We start from the raw sequence: 16948 nt of genomic DNA on the forward strand, positions 1-16948 counted from the left end.
GCAGCAGCGCTGGGCCGCTGGGCCTGGGGAACCACAATCAATCAGGGGACGTTGACATGCCTTGCTTACCCTATGGAGTACGGGGGACCGGATACTCAGCAGTGTAGTACACTGAGGTGGGCTCCCCTTCCCCTGGAAGAAGTTCAGTCTAGGGGAGTGAGTGCAGCGACACTTTTTGCTTGCCTTGCCTTGCCTTGAATACTCCCGAGTCTGGACCCCTTTCTTCCAAGTAAACGTTTGCTTTTCCTCAGGGGGATCAATCAGTCTTGGTGCGAATACATGGGGCAGATGCTGGGCCGGCCGTGTGTTTGGAAACTTTTGTACCTATTTTCCCGCACTTTTCCCACAAACCCTCGAGCCCTCGTCGTTGTTCACTTTTTGGGTTCAGAGACAATGAGGCGGGCGGACTGGTGGGTTACAGAGACAAAAATTCAAATTCCCCATTTGGAAGGACTGCGCAGGCACACCGAGCTTATGGTTGGGTTGGGAGAAGGAAAAAGGAGACATGCATGTCACTCATTGGTGGTAGGCTGGTAGGCTTGAGGTAAATGTGCAAAGAAATTGTAACAGTTTGTTGAAGAATTTGACAGTACCATCGATCTACGGGCGAGCACAAAAGTGTCGCAGATCCAGTGGTTATCCCGTAAAACACAAAAAATCCCATCCGTCTAATCTAGACATGACAGTGGCTCCCGTCCCATCCGTCGGTGCAACATACAAAACATACAGGTATCAACCTCCTATCCATCCTTGGGAGGTGTTCCCACAATACCAAATTCCCATGTGTCCCCATTATCATCCATGCATCCCGTAAAATTCCCAATGCTGTTCCGCGGGCCAATCACGGTGTTACAATATGCTGTATCCGTACAGGAGTGCGAAAGCCGCCCAGTCGCTTATGCCCGAAATTCCCCCCCAATAACGCCAGTCTTTATGCATTTACAAAGTGAAGTGGTTTATATGTTGTCGTTGAAGAGTGAAAGAGTCGCATCGGCATCGCTTGCTCTAGTGGCGCGAGTATCCGCCGCCGTAGTGTGGTGATGGAGCGTGGGCGTCGTAGCCAGCTTGCTTGCGGTTGATGATCGTGACGCCGCTGTTCTCCTTGATGGCAGCGCGGTGCTGGTCTGCGCCGTAGACACGGAGGTAGGCCTCATCGCTGGGAGAGATGGAGCGAGGGGTGGAGGAGCCTCTTGATGAGGCGTAGGAGCCTGTTGATGCCGAGTAGGCGCTGCTGATAGAGGCCGGGGCCTGGTGGACGACCGGCTTGGAGGAGCTGTATCTGGAGGCCATGTTGTGTTTGGTGTTGCTCGAGTATGGGGTTCGAGTTGTGCGTTGAGGGTTGTGTGATAGATGGAGGTTGGTCTCCAAAGGTGATGTGTTTGTTGAAGAGAGTTGAGCTGGTAGGGTGTTTATGAAGTTTGGTTGACGAGTGTTTGACTTGGGAGTTTGGTAAAGAAGATGTTCGAGTCTGGGAAGAGAGGCAGAGGGCATGGCAGGATATATAGATGGGAGGTGTTTGCAGACACCACACCCAGACCCGGGATGCCTCCATCATCTTTGTACGTACACTTGTAAGTACGGATACTCGAACGCGTGTGCCATCAGCACTTGCCGTAGGCAGGGCATGCTTGGTCCCGGGGTGTACGGTACGGCAGAGAGAAAGAAGAGACAGAAAGAAAAGGCCCGCAAAAGGTTTGGCCTGCCTGGCCATGCGAGAGGTACCTGGACATGGACCGGGACCTGGACCGGGCAAAGTAGAAGAAATGCCTTGTGGAAAGTCTCGCTGATGGGTGGTGTGTGGTGTAGGCGAAGCAAAGGGTAAGTGACTCAACCTCAGCCCAACCTTGGACCTTGGAAAGCATTGCTTGGAAAGCAGACTCTGGCACGGGAGTACGGACGGAGTAGAGGTGCCAGCCCAGGCATGAGGTGTGAGGCAGTGTGGGGATAGCCCTGGATGCTTTGGGGCTGACCAGAGTGTAAGAAGGGCCGGGTGTGTGCGTTTAGACTTGAGAATCTATGGTGTCCTGGCCTCCTGGTGTGTGCGTGTGTGTGGCCAGTTCTTCTTGTGTCGCAAGGCGACTGGGAATCCATTGGGCAGCTTTGTCATTTCAGGGCCCTTCAAAATGCAGGGACGTTAGGCACGGGAAACGCTAGAGTGGTTTAGTCCGAAGTAATAAAGTCCATGGATTACCAAGGAAAGCAGGGAAGAGGGCTGTTGTGATGTTGCAGATGCTGTGGAAACCAGAAAAGGGTGCGGTTGGCGGGCCCCTTGAGCATCTTTCCGGACTAGACGACAGGATGCAGCGCGTGTGCGTCTATGAAGTCCTACCAGACAGACTACCACACTACCGGGCAAATAACGCCAAAGTCCTTTGGGGCCATGCTTGATAGTAGCAGGACTTACAGCATCAGGAGAAGCAGTATCCGTACCTCTCAGGAAACCCTCCCTTGATGCCTCGGTGGCGAAACATCATGCATGATTGGACGAGGGATGGTCGGACGACGCAGGTAGGGCGGATTCAGGGCGATGATTGACAGGACTGCCGCTGTGTCTCGCCCTGCTTGGATGTTGTACTATGTCCCGCTTTCACCTGTGTCCGCCCTTTAGCCGCCGTACGTATCATTGACACAGTTTGTCATCATTCATTCGCAGCTTCGAGACGTCCAGACTCAACAACTGATCAGTGATGCCATATTCCGCGCCAGCCTGATGTCGATGACCAAGCGGCGACGCGTAAGTGCCGTCTTTTGCGGTCTTGTGGCTGCTCAGCTTTGGGGGCCAGAACCTGTGATTTCGCGGCAGAAGTAGAAAAAAAAGCCAGAGCAGCTACGGCCTTACAGGAACTTGGCTGTCGTCGCTCATCTTCAAGGACTCGTGAGACTGCCAGCCTTGGTTGGCCCCCGTAAGCGCTTCGCCGCCATGCAGGACACTCTGTGAGTGTGTGCCAGATTGGGAGGCCACCCCTCAGCCGTGTTGCCAAATCTGGAATGGCACAGAGGAATTAAAGATTTTTCTGTGCTCTTGTTGCTCGAGTCTCAAGAAAAGAAGGTATCAGTACCAGCATAGCCCCTGGCTCACGGAGGACTGTCGCTGCCCAACTCATGGCCCGATGATCCTCGGGTTGCCATTGTAATTTGCTTCCTTTTTCTTCTTGTCACTCTGGTTTCCACTCAGTCGGGACCATCCGCCGGAGACAAGAAATGTCTGTGTTTCTGGAAGCCGGTCGAGTTGGGCCTCCAAGGGGCCAGAGAGTTCGGATCGAGCCTGATGTCTTTGGAGGCGGACAAGGGGCATCCCCTGCTAAGTAGACTGCGACCCAACAGGCCTCCATCGCATCCATTCGATCGGGTCAATCGTGGCCTCCAGAAGACGCCAGTTATGCAAGTAGTAGCGATCTAGCTACAGTAGCTAAATTGCCTGCAGAACAAGTGCTAGAAGCAGATCGCGGGAGTCTGCAGCGATGCAGCGGCGGTGATCATTCTGCCGAGTGGAGGTGTTCATGCCTCCAATGTGCAGGGCAATAGGGCGAGCTGCATGATTTGATCGCCCACTGGAGGCCGGGCGACAAGTGAGTCCGATGTTTCTATGCTGTGTCGTGCCACACTGGCAGAGAGGGTACGACGGAGCAGCAACATAGCTGCTGCTGCTACCCAGCGTCGACAGCCTTCAAATGTGCAAAAAGAGACATCATGCAAAGCTACCGCCAACCGCCTGCCTGCGCAGTTTGGCTTAGTGCATCTTTCGTCGTCTCTCATATCGTATCGATGCATCCGTCGGATAGGCAAGGTACCCCTTTGCGCGGAATGACCGTGATTCTGATCCGGTGTGTACCGGTATCCCCCCTTTGCAGTAGCGGATGCTGAATCGCCAGTTGAAAGCTGCCAGTCTGACAGGTACGCAGCACGAAGCGGATGACATCTTGATGTGGGCGGAGCATGGCTGCTGTAGTCGTAAATTGCTTGGTGACTAAAGTCTGATGGACTGACGTGGTGGAAGAGAAACGGAAAAAGCACCTGGGCCAGGCACCCGCCAGCAGAGATGAAATGTTCCGAGCTTCAGCCACAGTAAAACCAGCTCATACGCCACACTAGAGACGCTACGTACCAGCTACACCTCTCAACATTTCAACATCAGCACTCGATGATGCTGGGTAGTCAAGCAAATGGGGATAGACTCTATGGTCGGCATAGGTACTTATTCTGGGGCCTTTCGAATCGAAAGTCACGTTCCTCACAGCTTTGAGAAACCTCTTCATTTGAGCCTGACATCGTCATTATGACTAAACGTGTATCAGCCTAACTACCATTCGACGAGCTGAAGAAGCCGATGTGGAAGTCCTATCATCCGATATTGAGCTCGTAGAGCAATCTTCTGGTATCCTCTCAGTGGTGCCTTCAAGAGATGCGCTAGAAGCGGCGCGGCGAGTGGTGGACGCCTTACATGAACTCGCCACCCGTGGTTCGCGGCCGAGTAGCCCCTTCTACTTCATAGATCCCAACGCTGTTGCAGCGTCAACGGTTCGAGGGATAGCCGAACTCTTCACCTCGGTCCATCATAGTGCTCGCTTCATCGACGGCTTGATCTTAGGAGAGCCCCCCGTTTTCGTCTCGGCAAGCGACGTAGAGCCGCAGACCGTCTCACCTACGACGGCTACGAGTGGTGTTGAACAACGCTGGTCCATGGGTGCAGGCCCGAGTCCCCATTTCCGGTCCTCATCAGATCACGGATTTGCCCTATCATGGGGAGAGGTTGTATGCAGAGCTGAACATGCGTTATTTGGGCAGCGAAGTGGGAGCCGCCAGCGGACTGAAGATGTGTTACACAACCATGTTCAAGGGGTACATCGCAGTCGCCGCACGAGGGTTGACCACCGCGGAACGACTCGGCCTGCTCTACGTTCTCAAAGACGAGCTGCAGCTACGTCTCCCAGATCACTTACGTCTAGCCGAGAGCGGAGTCACCGTCACGCCACCGAAAGCATACCGCTGGGTATTCGAGATGGAGCAAATAGCCCGAACTCATGCCGAAGAGGGTGGGTTTGCCCTGGGTCTATTTCAAGGAGCTGCAGGAGTGTTTCGTGACATCGCGGAAAATAGCGTCCTCGGGAAAGAAAAGATTGGAAATAGAGTTCGAGGTACAATAATGGAAGACTTTGCTGCCATACTCGCAAGGGACTTGGAACACAAGACGACTTATTGCCAAGTCTCCCCGGGTAATGACGAGGACCATTCCTAGGTAGACTCATAGTTTAAAGCATGAAGTCAACAAAATGGAAGTCTCCAGCCATCAGGCGATTCGACCGCTCACTGCTGCTTTACCTTTCTACCTCGATACTCACATATCTAGCCTCGCCGGCAGGTCCACGATGGTCATCGGCAAGTCCAGCTACCTTACTGGGAAGCGACTTCGTGGTTGTCTACGCGAGGGAACATTGAATAGTCATTTTTGGGTCGCTGATGTAAACGATGGCGGCTATATACTTTGTCCCCCCGAGTTGTCTCTATACATCAACATCTCGTATTCGAGGGTTGGGTCCTTGAGGCGGATTCTGCCTTGGCCATGGAGACAAGTACGTCCAGCGCTACCGCCCAATTACTGCTAACCACGAGGGCGAGACCCATGGGAAAAAGAAACGACGACACCGAAATAGAAGAACCGAGGCCCGGACAAACGAGGCGGCGCGCACGGCCATGTATCCCCGGAAGACTCAGGTAACGCGGATTTCGTGTCTTGAAGTAGATTTTGCAAGGCTGTCGACGCCCTCTCACGTACTGCGTGAGATATCCACCATAACCACCATCATCACCAGGCAATGAAAGGATGCGATGGTCTGCTTGGTTGCTGGGTGAAGAGCATCGCCTTCCGGTGGCTTGACGTCACACAAGGATGTCAGCTGGGGCTCTGGGAGAGTTGAGGGAGTGGAGGAGAGCTTCGTTAGGGGGGATCTCTGCGATAAGGAAGCTTGAGCTATCGATAAGACAGAGCTGGAGGATAAGGTAAGGTACGTATCGTTCGCCCCGGAATATCTTGAAGGGGTCCACACACGGGCAGCAAGGACCTGGAGCTCCGGCCGTCAAGATTGGCCAATCGGAGGATAGTGAAGTTAAGGCGGCGTGTCTTTAACCCACCTTTGGCCAGTGTGTGGCAGTTCAGTGGCCCCTCCCTGCAGCTGTCTTCCTTGTTGCCCGCCAGCTGTATTGTTTCCCCTCCAGTCCGTCCAATTGACCGCCCACCTTCACGACTTTACCATCACCCTCATCAACCAATTTCCGCCTCGCCTTTCTCAAAACAGACACAATGCAGGGTCTCCTCCTCTCTCTTGGCCTTCTGGCCTCCAGTGCCGTCAGCTTCGTTGCTGCCGCTGACCTGAAGATCGACGTCACCCAGGAGGTCGAGTGCGACCGCAAGACCAAGAATGGCGACAAGCTCACCATGCACTACCGCGGTACTCTGCAGGCCGATGGCAAGCAATTCGATGCTAGTAGGTTACCATGATTCTACTGAAAGGTCTCTGAAGCAAAGCTGACGTCTCATTTCTCAAGGCTACGACCGCGGAACCCCCTTCAGCTTCAAGATTGGCAGCGGCCAGGTCATCAAGGGGTCAGTTCCCCAATAAATGATTGACTCGACGAGAAGCACTGGAATTCGTCGCGGAGGCTAACAATGGTACAGATGGGAGCAAGGACTTCTTGACATGTGCATTGGCGAGAAGAGGTAAGCATAGGGACACTCAATGACCAGAGACCAATCGTTACTGACGCCTCACAGAACCCTGACCATCCCCCCTGAGCTTGGATACGGACCCCGCGGCATGGGCCCCATTCCCGGCGGCTCGACCCTTGGTATGAACTATTCTGTCTGTTATTTGAAAGCTCTGCTAACTAGTGTCGTAATCAGTCTTCGAGACTGAGCTCGTCGGCATTGACGGTGTTCCCAAGCCCGAGAAGATCATTGTCAAGGCTTCCTCGGCTGCCAGCGAGGCTGTCGAGTCTGCCACTGAGGGCATTGCCGAGAAGGTCGCCAGCAAGGTCGCTGAGGCGGCTGATGTTGTCAAGACCATTGTCGCCGACTCTGACGCCGACGGCCAGGAGCACAACGAGCTCTAAATCAGCTCTCCCCGAAACGGTTCTATACGAATAGACTTGCATCCGGTAGAGAAAAGGCAATCAAGATCCAATCGGTGTCTACACGTGAAGCATTATTTGCTATGCGAAAGCATTCACTGGCAGATTTGGATTCGACGACATATATACGACGCGTCACGAAACTATTATGATCTAGGCGAGCGACTAAATGCTAATGAGCATCAACTTCTACTTTCCCGGTTCATATCTGAATTGTGCATGTGGTTGAAGTTGTTCACGTGCAGAATTGACAATCTTTTGAAAATCGTCATTGACATTGTAGGTTTATTAACTATTGTAGACCAGCGTTCTCTTTGGTAAGTGAGACCGACTTCTCTCGAGTCTTTTGCGTAAGGCACCTCCTCAACCAGCCTGGTACACAGCAAGCGCGGCAACATGCGGGTTGATCATGGTCAAATTGTGAGCCGTAACATACGTGTCAGTATCCGTAAGAGCAACAAACATGGTCGAGTTGATGGCAGGATCATGCTCCCACGTTGAAACGTTGGGCTGGATGGTGTACGCCGTACGAGACTCGAGGCTAACGTTCTGAAGTGGCGAGAAGGTGACATTCAGTTGCGACACCCAGGCGGCGAACTTTGGCTCCACGACGTTGGTCGCGGTGATGTAGCTGTTATTGGGACCAACCGCCTGGCCCGGGGCGTCCCATTGGAAAAAGACCTGGCGGCCTGGGTAGGAAAGGGGCATCGTGCGGTTCTGGGTGATGGCGGCATTACAGTCCTGGAGGGGATCCGTGGCGTTCACACAAGATTCAGCATCGGTGATGTTCGTCGTCGCCGCGGTGTTCGCCCAGCCGCCGGTAGTCTCATTCCAGACGTTGGAACCGTTGATGCGGTAAGGGTTGGGCTGGTTCAGGATGTGAAGAGCGGGGAAGTTCTGCCAGATGAGGCGGGTCTGATCCGCCGGACAGCTAGAGATGTAAGGTGCCAGGAGCGTCCAGGCCCAACTCTGCGGGATACCGGGAATGTGCCACTCGGGCATGGGGAACAAGCCCTCGAACTGACGAAAGATCATTTGCTGGCGAGCCTCGGTTGTGATGCTTTGCAGCAGCAGCTGGGCTGCCGGACCGGAGTTGAGGTGCGGCAGGAACCCGTAAACGCCAGACTCACCCCAGCGAGTGAGCTTCTGGTTGAAATCGATGTACTCCCGGAGATTGGTGACGGGGTAGTTGTAAGTGCACTGCTTGGGCGCTTGGGCGCCAAGCATGTTTGTGATGACGGTGGCATGACCAATCTCCTGTTCAGCCATAAACTGCAGGAGGTAGCGGTCCTCAGCATTCAGACCGAGCTCCTCGAACTCTTCATCGGAGAAGGTGGCAAGGCCCCAGTGGAAGAGGTCGAGCTCGATGTACTCCTGGTAGAGTGCCAGGGCGAGGGACTGGTAGTCGAAGTCGCTCTGGACGCGATAGACTGGGGCCGAACCGTTGGTACCGATGCCACCCGAAGGTGTATACGGCGCAGGCTGGTCGCCGTGGAGCTTGCCGTCTGCCGGGTAGTCGTAGGCATCATCTGGAGGGGGCAGTACCGGGACCTCGGAGGCTAGGACACTGGTTGAGAGCGCACCGGTCGTTGTTGGCGAGGGGCCCGTGTAGGGACCGTGGGAGGTGACGTTGGTGACTGCCACTTGTGACGGGGTGATAGTGGGCTCCGAGGTGACGGTAGTCTGTGGCTCGGAGACGAAGGGCACGGCGTACGCGCCGGAGGCCAAGGCGAGCAGCCTGAACATGCTCCTTGTTGCCATTATGTATAAGCTTCTGAGCTCTGATGTGTTGAGATGTCGAAGATGCCCGGCCAATGACTCCCTTCGCTGGAACGATCGTGGGCTCGCTCTTATACAAAACTTAGACCACTTTTCGGTGCTTGGCACTCCAATTATTGAATGACCGCGACATATCTAGCCAGGCTAATCGACATCAACCATTGAACCATTGTAGTTGCGAACAGAACTCGGAAGTCGAACTAGGTGAAGGGTTCGCCCCTTGAGATGAGTTCATGGACTTTGAAATTCCTCATCATCCTGGACCGTAGCCCCGGACTTTGGGCGGCAATTGCGAAAAACACACGTGGGCTTCGAGTCGTTGGCTGTAATCCTGCCGTCATCAGCTTTTGTATTGCGAGAGATTGATGTCCGCTTTAGTGAGCCTGCACAAAAAGCAGTCCAGAGTGTTAACGGCGCGTTTCTAGCTTACCACAGAGAAGAAACTTGCTCCGGCGTGCAACGAAACGAGCAGTTGCCATCAATCAGACGTCAGATACACTCCACGGAGTTGTCTCCGGTGAGCTCGGGGTGGGACGAACCGCATCAAGGATGGGCCTCGTGGAGAAATAACTCCGGGCCGTGAGTGGGTACAGCCGGCACCGATGACGCTTACATTAGGCGGATGAGGCTCTTTGTGCCACGAAGCCAAGAGTGATCCCGCAGTCCGTAACGTGGGAAAGGCGGGAAGTCAATCGATGAGATGAACTACTGAGGTACGGGGTAAGGTAGTATGAGCTAATCACTTTGATGGGAAGGATCTGTACTGAAAGAGGGAGACAGCAACCAATACCGCGTCAGCATGTCCGGATACAACTACCGGAACTTAAGCTCCGGGCCCTTGACCTAGAAGTATGAATCTGGAGTTTTTAAACGCCATGGAAATATGGTATCCATGAGTTGAATTTGTATGACACGGTACTTAATGGTACCGTAGACGTACGTTGAATGCTGGCGTGAGTAACAGCGCCGAGAGAATAGCATCTTCAATTAGTCTCAGTCTAGCTAACTCCGGCAACAATTTCATGCCATACCTACACGAATGCGAAAATCTGTTCTGCCACACTCTATACAACTAGCTGCCGCAGTTCCGGTACCGGTCCAAATCTTTGGTCCTCTTCTACGCTCTCCCGTGCAGTCGAAGTTGACAGCATCATCTCGGCGTCACCGTACAACCAATCTTCATCCCCACAACTTCCCCATCATACTCTTGGGTACTGCTCCTGCTCAACGGCGGGAGGCGGGGGAATGTGACAACTTTGGGAGCTTGAGAAAGGCAAAAAAGCATCCTCAATTGGGTTACTCAGTTGCCGCCCAGCACCCACTTCTTCTTGTCGTAGCTCGCAGGCCACACGCCGTTCTTGCCTGGCGCGATGATACCGTTGGGGTCGAGCGCGTTCTTGATCGCCTCGTTGAGCTGCATCTGCGCGTTGTCGTTCCAGTTGAAGGCATCGGCGACGGGATCCATGAGCGCCGTGTGCGCGCGGAACTGGCCCCAGCCGTGCGCCGTCGTTTCCTTGATGAGCTTATGCGCCAACTTCCTGATGCGCTCCACGTCGTCGGGTACGTCGAGGCGGTAGGGGATACCGATTACGTGGTCTAAGGCAACCAGGGTCAGTCACTTCTGTTCTGTCACGGAGTATCGAAACATATGACAAGATGTTCGTTACTTACGCAGCTCCCGCATGCCGACAGCAAAGGCGCCGAGGTAATCGAACCCGAATTCGGTTATGAGCTTCTTGGCTACATCGTGTTGTTTCTTTGCATCCTCGCCAGATACCTTGGAAATTGGAGCCCACAAGAGTTGACCCCCGTTGGGAAGCCAGCTAGGTACAGTGTTAGCGATTGACATACAGTAAAGTAAGGTATGGGATTAGGACTTACTTAAGGCACCTTAACTCTTCTACCGTAGGAATGCCTTGCATCAGCAGCTCGCGAGCGCGGAGAGGACTCTCTCGTGCGCGGTCCTCTGGCAGGAAGAATCTCGAGCCTGGGATGGAGAGAAATTCGTGTTTGATGACACTAAGAAGGACGTCGCGGACAGGCTTAGGTCCGTATACGGCACCGATGAGCTGCCACCGACCCATGTCGAGCTTCTTTGCAATCCCGTCGACCTCTTCTTCTGATAATGGCCCCTGCTTGTCCGTGTACTTGGACTTCGGCCCGCAATGCGCGGCGTTCAATAGTGTGTGGCGAAGGAAAGGGACGTTCTGCAGCACCATTTGCAGACGCAACGGACGGATAATATCAACAGCCTTTGGCAGATCCGAGTCGTTCTCAAAGGTGATCTCGTACGGCTGGTAGCCTCCCGGGTTGGGCATCAGCCACATGCCAATCTTTGTCACGATACCCAGGTTGCTTTGAGAAAAGAGGCCATCGTTGTAAGGTCCGTATCCCGTGTTGAAGAGCTGCCATGTCTCGCAGCCAGGCTGCTCATCAGGTCGCAGGCTCGTATCCGCGTTGGGGTTGGGGACGCCACCCATACCGGTGCGCACAAGCTTTCCGTTCGGCAGAACAACCTCCATGCCGCAGTGCATACCCCAGTGGTCACCATACGGCGTGGCACCGACGCCGCGCTCCACAGCATTTCCGAGAACGGAACCCTGGCCTACGGGCACCGACATCCAGAGGTGCTCGCGGAGGTTGTGTTTCTCGAGGTGCTCGTGCAGATCCCGGAAGCTGACGCCCGGCTCGAGAAGTACGTATGCACCCTCCACGTTGACTTCGAGGATGCGGTTCATGTGGTGGCCCAGGTCCATGACCACGGAACCGGGAACACGTGGGGAAGCGCCGCCGTAGCCGAAGTTTCGGCCGAGGGAGATTGGCCAGACGGGCATGACGAGCTCGTTGCAGAGTGCGACGAGGGCCTGGACGTCCGGGACGTGGCGGGGCATGACGACGGCCGAGGCGACGAACTTGGTCTTCTCGTAGAGGGGAAAGTGATCGTGTGATTTCGGCTGGTTGAGGTATGAGTCGCCCTCTAGGGGCTTGTCCTTGGGGATGACGCGGACATTTTCGATGCCGCAGATTTCTTGGGCGCGGATGACGAACTTTTGGAATAGCTCGTTGGTGAAGTTTGGTGGAAGTGCGATGGGCTCCGGAATTGGCGCCATCTTGACGGGTCTGATCTGGTATGAGGCTGATTAAATGCGATATCTGGAGTAAGGGCACTTGAAATCACCAAACGTATCGCTAGAATAGAGATCAAGATATATTGATGTCTTGTTTTGTGAGGAAGCTATATCAACTCGATCCGAGAGCACAGAGGTCTTTTAATAACTTTCATGATGTGATATGTTGCCTCTACGAGCTGTCCGATGAACCGTGCCTACCATGGGGGGCCATGCTTGACGGATTACTGTCAGATGCCGACTGCTTGATACATCTGTTCCACCACCGGGGTTGCGAGCTCTGTTGCATAGCTCGCGAAGTTGAGAAAGGCCAGGTACGGTCGTCCGTCGCGCGTGCCGGGCCCAATTCGGGCCAGCACCTCGGGATGCCTTCGCGAGAGCGGGCGACAACTCGAGCCTGGAGTCCGAACCCGTTCAAGTGGAAGGCATACCAGCAGGCAGGGCGAAACCCCATAGCAAGTGGCGGGAGCCAACGGAGAATGGAACAGTGTGTTTCGTTCAATGGACCATCAGTTCATTACGGACAGCTGCCTGATACGACAGATTGATCGTAGAGGAATCACTGTTTCGAGAGGGAAAGCTGTTCACCATGTGGCTTGTGAAGCGTTCGGCGTAGATCGCTGCCGTCCGTAGAAGAGTGGCGCTCAGTGGTCTGAGCCGTAGTGGACGACTATCGAGAGGACCGTGAGTTCGGAACTCTGTCAAACTTGACGTGGCGGACGTAGTGAAGACGTTTTGGGTCAGCCAGTTACCGAAAGAGAGCTATGATGCGACAGGCCACCCAGCTTTGCTTCCTCCATGGAAGATGTTCGTGATGATTCGCGGGTTCGTAAAGCGACGGTGCGGAACGGGCGGACATGTTGTTGGAGAGGAATCTTGTCATGAAACGCTATCTGACGGGAAGACACAACCTTCACACAGACACCCGTTCCCGTCATTAGTTGCAGATGCGGCTGCAGTCTTGACAGTGTCTTACCGCTGCCTCGGGAGACGCACCATGAAACGAAACAGAGAGCAATTTGCTCTCTTTACCCCACGGACATTTGCTACCGGCCAGGCTCCTGTCAGGTTTTCCTTCGGCCGGCTTGTCCGAGGCGGCCGCATTCTCGTAGACATTTATCCATGAAATCCCGTCATCTAATCTTTTACATCTTGTTCCCAAACTGTCAGACGCCCCAATGGCGTGCTTGGCACAAGCAGAGGTGCCAGCCCTAAAGGTGCGCATAGGCCGGGGTACACGTCTCCCCGGAGGAGCAGTTGGAGAAATCTCGCATCGGCCATCCGCAGTTGGCGATGCGGTCACGGAACGGAGGTGCCGGGTGTTTCTAGAAGACTTCCCGCTCTGGGATTCTGCTGGTTCATGAGAAGCTTGGGGGACACCCAACCCCGAATGACACGCCATGACTGATAGCTGTCGTTGCGATTGCGAGGTGCGAACGAGGCTCTTTTGCTGGATGCGAACCTACTAAAGCTTTGGTCGGGGGTTCCTGAAGTGATTTTTAAGTTGGGTGGATGGGTGCAAAGATACGGCCGACGGCCTTTTTCAACGCCCATCGCCTGGTTCCGAATCTCATTTTACCACAACGTCGGGCGAACTTGAACACCGTACTTGTTGATACGGAAACGTCATCCATCCCACATCACCCTTGATCCAAAGCTTGGCCTTTGACCTTGGTAGCAGATGACCTTTGGGTGTTCCAGCTGTTCCGTTGGCGAACGGCTATTTAAGATTAGGGTTGCCTGCTCAAGACATCAAAGGAAAAGGCCGGCCGAAATCAATATTACATTAGTGTAAGGTCCGGACCTCCAAGCGGGTTTAGTAGCAACCATAAGCCAACCTTCAAGTCATTTGCACCTGTGCCAATCTAGCAATATCGAGGTCCCTTGGTTCAAGAGAAAGGTCCGAGCAAAGAACACCTTCACCGAAGCGGAACCTAAGCTTTCAGCAGTGATGGATCCAGCCCAGCTCGCCAATGCCGTCACCGAGCGGGTAACCATTCCTGTCTTGGGCGGCGTTGAGAACTGGAAGGAGCAGCTTAAGTTTATGCTCCAGACTCTGAGCAAGCAGCCAGGATATCTTCGTACGCGCTGGGGGCCATGGACTGAGGATCAACAGAAGCTTGAGCTCATCACCGGTACGTGACAATATGCCGGGCCAATTCATCTAGCTCAGCTTAAATGGCTAACAACCGGAGTCTCAAAATAGGTTGGGTCAGTCCGGATGCGCGCGAGAAGTGGCAGAGATCGAAAGACTTCGCCGAAGCAATGGCCCGGTTCGCGCCCGTACTAGACGGCGAGCCCGCGGCATACCTACTCCGATTCAAGCCTTACGCACCCCACGCCGTCATCAACTCCCCCATCGTCGAAACCCTAAGCTTCGAAGACTGCCGAGAGTCCGAGAACAGGATGCGCGAGGTGGTCGAACGAGCATCCAGGATGCCGGGCTGCAACGGCGTGGCAAGCGGGTATTCGCTGTGCCCACCAAGCTCATCCTCCGGCGACAGCACCGGCAGGACGTTCGTCGCGGCGATCGGGTGGACGGGGCTCGAGGCCAGCCGCGCGGCGGACAAGTCGGCGTACACGGGCGGTATGAAAACCGAAGTCCACCACGTCAACTTCAATTTTCCTGTCAAAGGATTTGGAGGATTATAGCGGCTTCTGTGCGTGTCCGGGTTGCATGATGTGGTTTAGCGGGTTTTAGACGAGCGAAGGCGTTCTATCAACGGTCGAATTTCCTATTTGCTTCACGCTTGGAACAAGTTTCTTGTTAGTGGCTTCGGGGAAGGGGGAAAGGTGGCGGAAGCGGGGGGGCACGCACAGTTTTTTGGGATGGTGTCTGTACGCATCGAAAGTTCTCTTCGTCTTCTAGCTGTTCTTTGGGTAAAGATACCAGTAGTCGTGTCAACATCATGTCCCTTTGGCCCGATTTCTCGTGATTCTCTGCGAGGTCGACCCGAGCCATCGTATCTAGTGGCGACGCTAGAAAGCTGTCACTCGGAGCTGGATGCTGGAGCAAGAGCTGAGTGAAGCTATTGGTCGCGCGACCCAGGAACCCCTGCAGGGCAATATGCCTCGGTTCGTGCCTCGCTTCCGCGAAACATGGCGAAGGAAGATGACGACTGGCCAGAGCTTCCAAGGGTCACAGAGATCCAGACTTTGCTCGAGGCTCGAGCCCTCCCCTAGGCCGTCCCAGCCGGAGGGGGCCACTAGGGCCTGCAGCATGCACTCATTGCAGTCGCGAGACTCTGCTGGGTTCGTCCAGGGGCACCAGCTGGGCCCAGGGGTGGTGGCCTTCTTTCTTCATGCTTAACCTTACCAAATGCCGACCGTGTTTCCGAACACTGAATGCTGCAAAACGTGGATCACTGGGTTTGAGCAGCAGAGGGGCGTGGTTCACCAGCGTCACCGGGCGTTGATCAAAGGCCAAGACGCGGATGAGAGGAACCAAAGGTGGAATAGTGTCAAGGTCTTCGGTGAAAAGACGCCACAGCCGGTGTTGTGGTGGCTGTCGGGGCCCGAGGGGGAGTCTCTTCAGCTTCAGATCATCTTGTTGTCCCCGTTTCTCTTCAGCCACACCGTGCCGCTACGGCTTGAATCCGAAGGAAAGCCGTTGCTATCGTACTTGGCGGGCCGAGTGACAACGAGAAACTGTGCATACCTAGACAGCTCGAAGAATGATTAGATGAAGGACGTTGAGAGAGTGTCACGATGAAAGAGTTTTGGTAATTTGTTACGCGGATTCTGTGTCATTAGCGCAGAACCTCCCCGCATTTCCTGAGGCATGTCGATGTTAACCTGTTTGTCACTGGTACGCTGACCGCAGAAAGTTGTGGGCTCTCGGGAATGGCACCCAGGAGATCGCTTCGTCGGCCAGCAAACCCCTGACATGTCTTGGCGGCTCAAATCTCGCCTGGAACGGTAATGTCGAGGGGTTTCCTACCAATGGGCGGCGTCAAGATGGCCCCCAATGGGATGGTGTCATCTGGCCTGGCTATCTCGGCCTTCGTGTCTCTTTTGATACTAGACCCAAGGCCCTTCCTCCACGTGGAAGATATCTCCGGCGAGAACAATGCGGCCCTTCTTTGCAGAAATCCAGAGTGCCAGAGCTGTGGGTGCAGCAAGATCATGTTTCAGAAAGGCCCAAGGTGGCCTGGGGTGATATTTGGTCCCATGCATGCAGCATGAACTGCGGTTCGGAGCACACTCTGGATACGGCTCCCACGTCGTTTGGCAACTGTCTCTCTTCTTTGTGAGCCCAGTCGGCATTTGACTGAAGGTTTATGATGAGGGAAGAGGAGGTGTTTGTTATGGCGCAGTCTCCTTTGTTAAGGGCTTGGTAATTGCTGAATTGCTGAAAGTTCCCCCTTGATCGGCACCACGCCGGAAACTCTTGTTTGGTGTAACGGTCTTCTGCCGAGTCTGCCATTTGCCGGACAGTCTTGAGCACTCTCGATACAATTCCTTCGACGAAAATATCAAGAGAGGCGCAACGGGCTGTCTCGTTCCATCTCGGTGAGGGATTCCGATGAGGTGTTGAGACGACGGAGATGCCCGCTGTCTGTCTGTCTGGCTGTCTACTGAAGAAACGCACGGCCTCCAAGCTGCATGCAGCATCTGTGAAAGACCAGGAAGCCATGCCGATCTGCTGATCCCTGGACCATTTCTTCCTCGCCCGGGTCCCCAATGAACATCGCACTCCCCGCCTGTGGTTCGCCAGTTCGTTCCCAGTCCACGAAGCTATTGACGACAAGGCCCCGTCACCCCTATAACAGACCCCGCTCTTTTATGGCGAAGTTCTGCTCGAAGAACCAGGCTGGAGAACGTGACAAGATGGTATCCCAGAAAAGAGCAGCAGAGGGAACCTGCTTTCCGCTCCCGCGGATGGTAAGGAGGATCCCTTCTTGCGTGACTGACCC

At 54.4% G+C, this 16948-nt stretch overlaps 7 protein-coding genes across 7 annotated transcripts; 3 read left to right on the plus strand and 4 right to left on the minus strand.

Annotated features, from left to right (window-relative positions):
- Positions 1-1005: 1005 nt before the first annotated feature.
- On the minus strand, positions 1006-1491 carry CTAM01_06472 (uncharacterized protein; the record flags this gene model as incomplete). Its single annotated transcript, XM_060522499.1, has 1 exon — positions 1006-1491. One exon carries the CDS (start codon positions 1489-1491, stop codon positions 1006-1008), a length of 486 nt encoding a protein of 161 aa, XP_060382758.1.
- Positions 1492-4163: 2672 nt separating this feature from the next.
- CTAM01_06473 (uncharacterized protein) lies at positions 4164-5236 on the plus strand (the record flags this gene model as incomplete). Its single annotated transcript, XM_060522500.1, has 3 exons — positions 4164-4191; positions 4316-4752; positions 4838-5236. 3 exons carry the CDS (start codon positions 4164-4166, stop codon positions 5234-5236), a joined length of 864 nt encoding a protein of 287 aa, XP_060382759.1.
- A 1062-nt stretch (positions 5237-6298) lies between these two features.
- Positions 6299-7107, plus strand: CTAM01_06474 (FKBP-type peptidyl-prolyl cis-trans isomerase; the record flags this gene model as incomplete). Its single annotated transcript, XM_060522501.1, has 5 exons — positions 6299-6482; positions 6544-6601; positions 6674-6715; positions 6770-6843; positions 6899-7107. 5 exons carry the CDS (start codon positions 6299-6301, stop codon positions 7105-7107), a joined length of 567 nt encoding a protein of 188 aa, XP_060382760.1.
- Positions 7108-7488: 381 nt separating this feature from the next.
- Positions 7489-8886, minus strand: CTAM01_06475 (uncharacterized protein; the record flags this gene model as incomplete). The annotated part of the gene is made up of 1 exon (XM_060522502.1): positions 7489-8886. One exon carries the CDS (start codon positions 8884-8886, stop codon positions 7489-7491), a length of 1398 nt encoding a protein of 465 aa, XP_060382761.1.
- Positions 8887-10204: 1318 nt separating this feature from the next.
- On the minus strand, positions 10205-12014 carry CTAM01_06476 (vanillyl-alcohol oxidase; the record flags this gene model as incomplete). The annotated part of the gene is made up of 3 exons (XM_060522503.1): positions 10205-10500; positions 10576-10727; positions 10786-12014. The coding sequence occupies 3 exons, from the start codon at positions 12012-12014 to the stop codon at positions 10205-10207; spliced, it is 1677 nt and encodes a 558-aa protein (XP_060382762.1).
- Positions 12015-13983: 1969 nt separating this feature from the next.
- Positions 13984-14684, plus strand: CTAM01_06477 (uncharacterized protein; the record flags this gene model as incomplete). Its single annotated transcript, XM_060522504.1, has 2 exons — positions 13984-14167; positions 14239-14684. 2 exons carry the CDS (start codon positions 13984-13986, stop codon positions 14682-14684), a joined length of 630 nt encoding a protein of 209 aa, XP_060382763.1.
- Positions 14685-16155: 1471 nt separating this feature from the next.
- Positions 16156-16668, minus strand: CTAM01_06478 (uncharacterized protein; the record flags this gene model as incomplete). The annotated part of the gene is made up of 1 exon (XM_060522505.1): positions 16156-16668. One exon carries the CDS (start codon positions 16666-16668, stop codon positions 16156-16158), a length of 513 nt encoding a protein of 170 aa, XP_060382764.1.
- Positions 16669-16948: the final 280 nt, after the last annotated feature.

The sequence above is a fragment of the Colletotrichum tamarilloi genome, assembly GCF_030869305.1.
Source record: "Colletotrichum tamarilloi strain Tom-12 chromosome Unknown Scaffold_18.1, whole genome shotgun sequence".
Taxonomy (NCBI): Eukaryota; Fungi; Ascomycota; class Sordariomycetes; order Glomerellales; family Glomerellaceae; genus Colletotrichum; species Colletotrichum tamarilloi.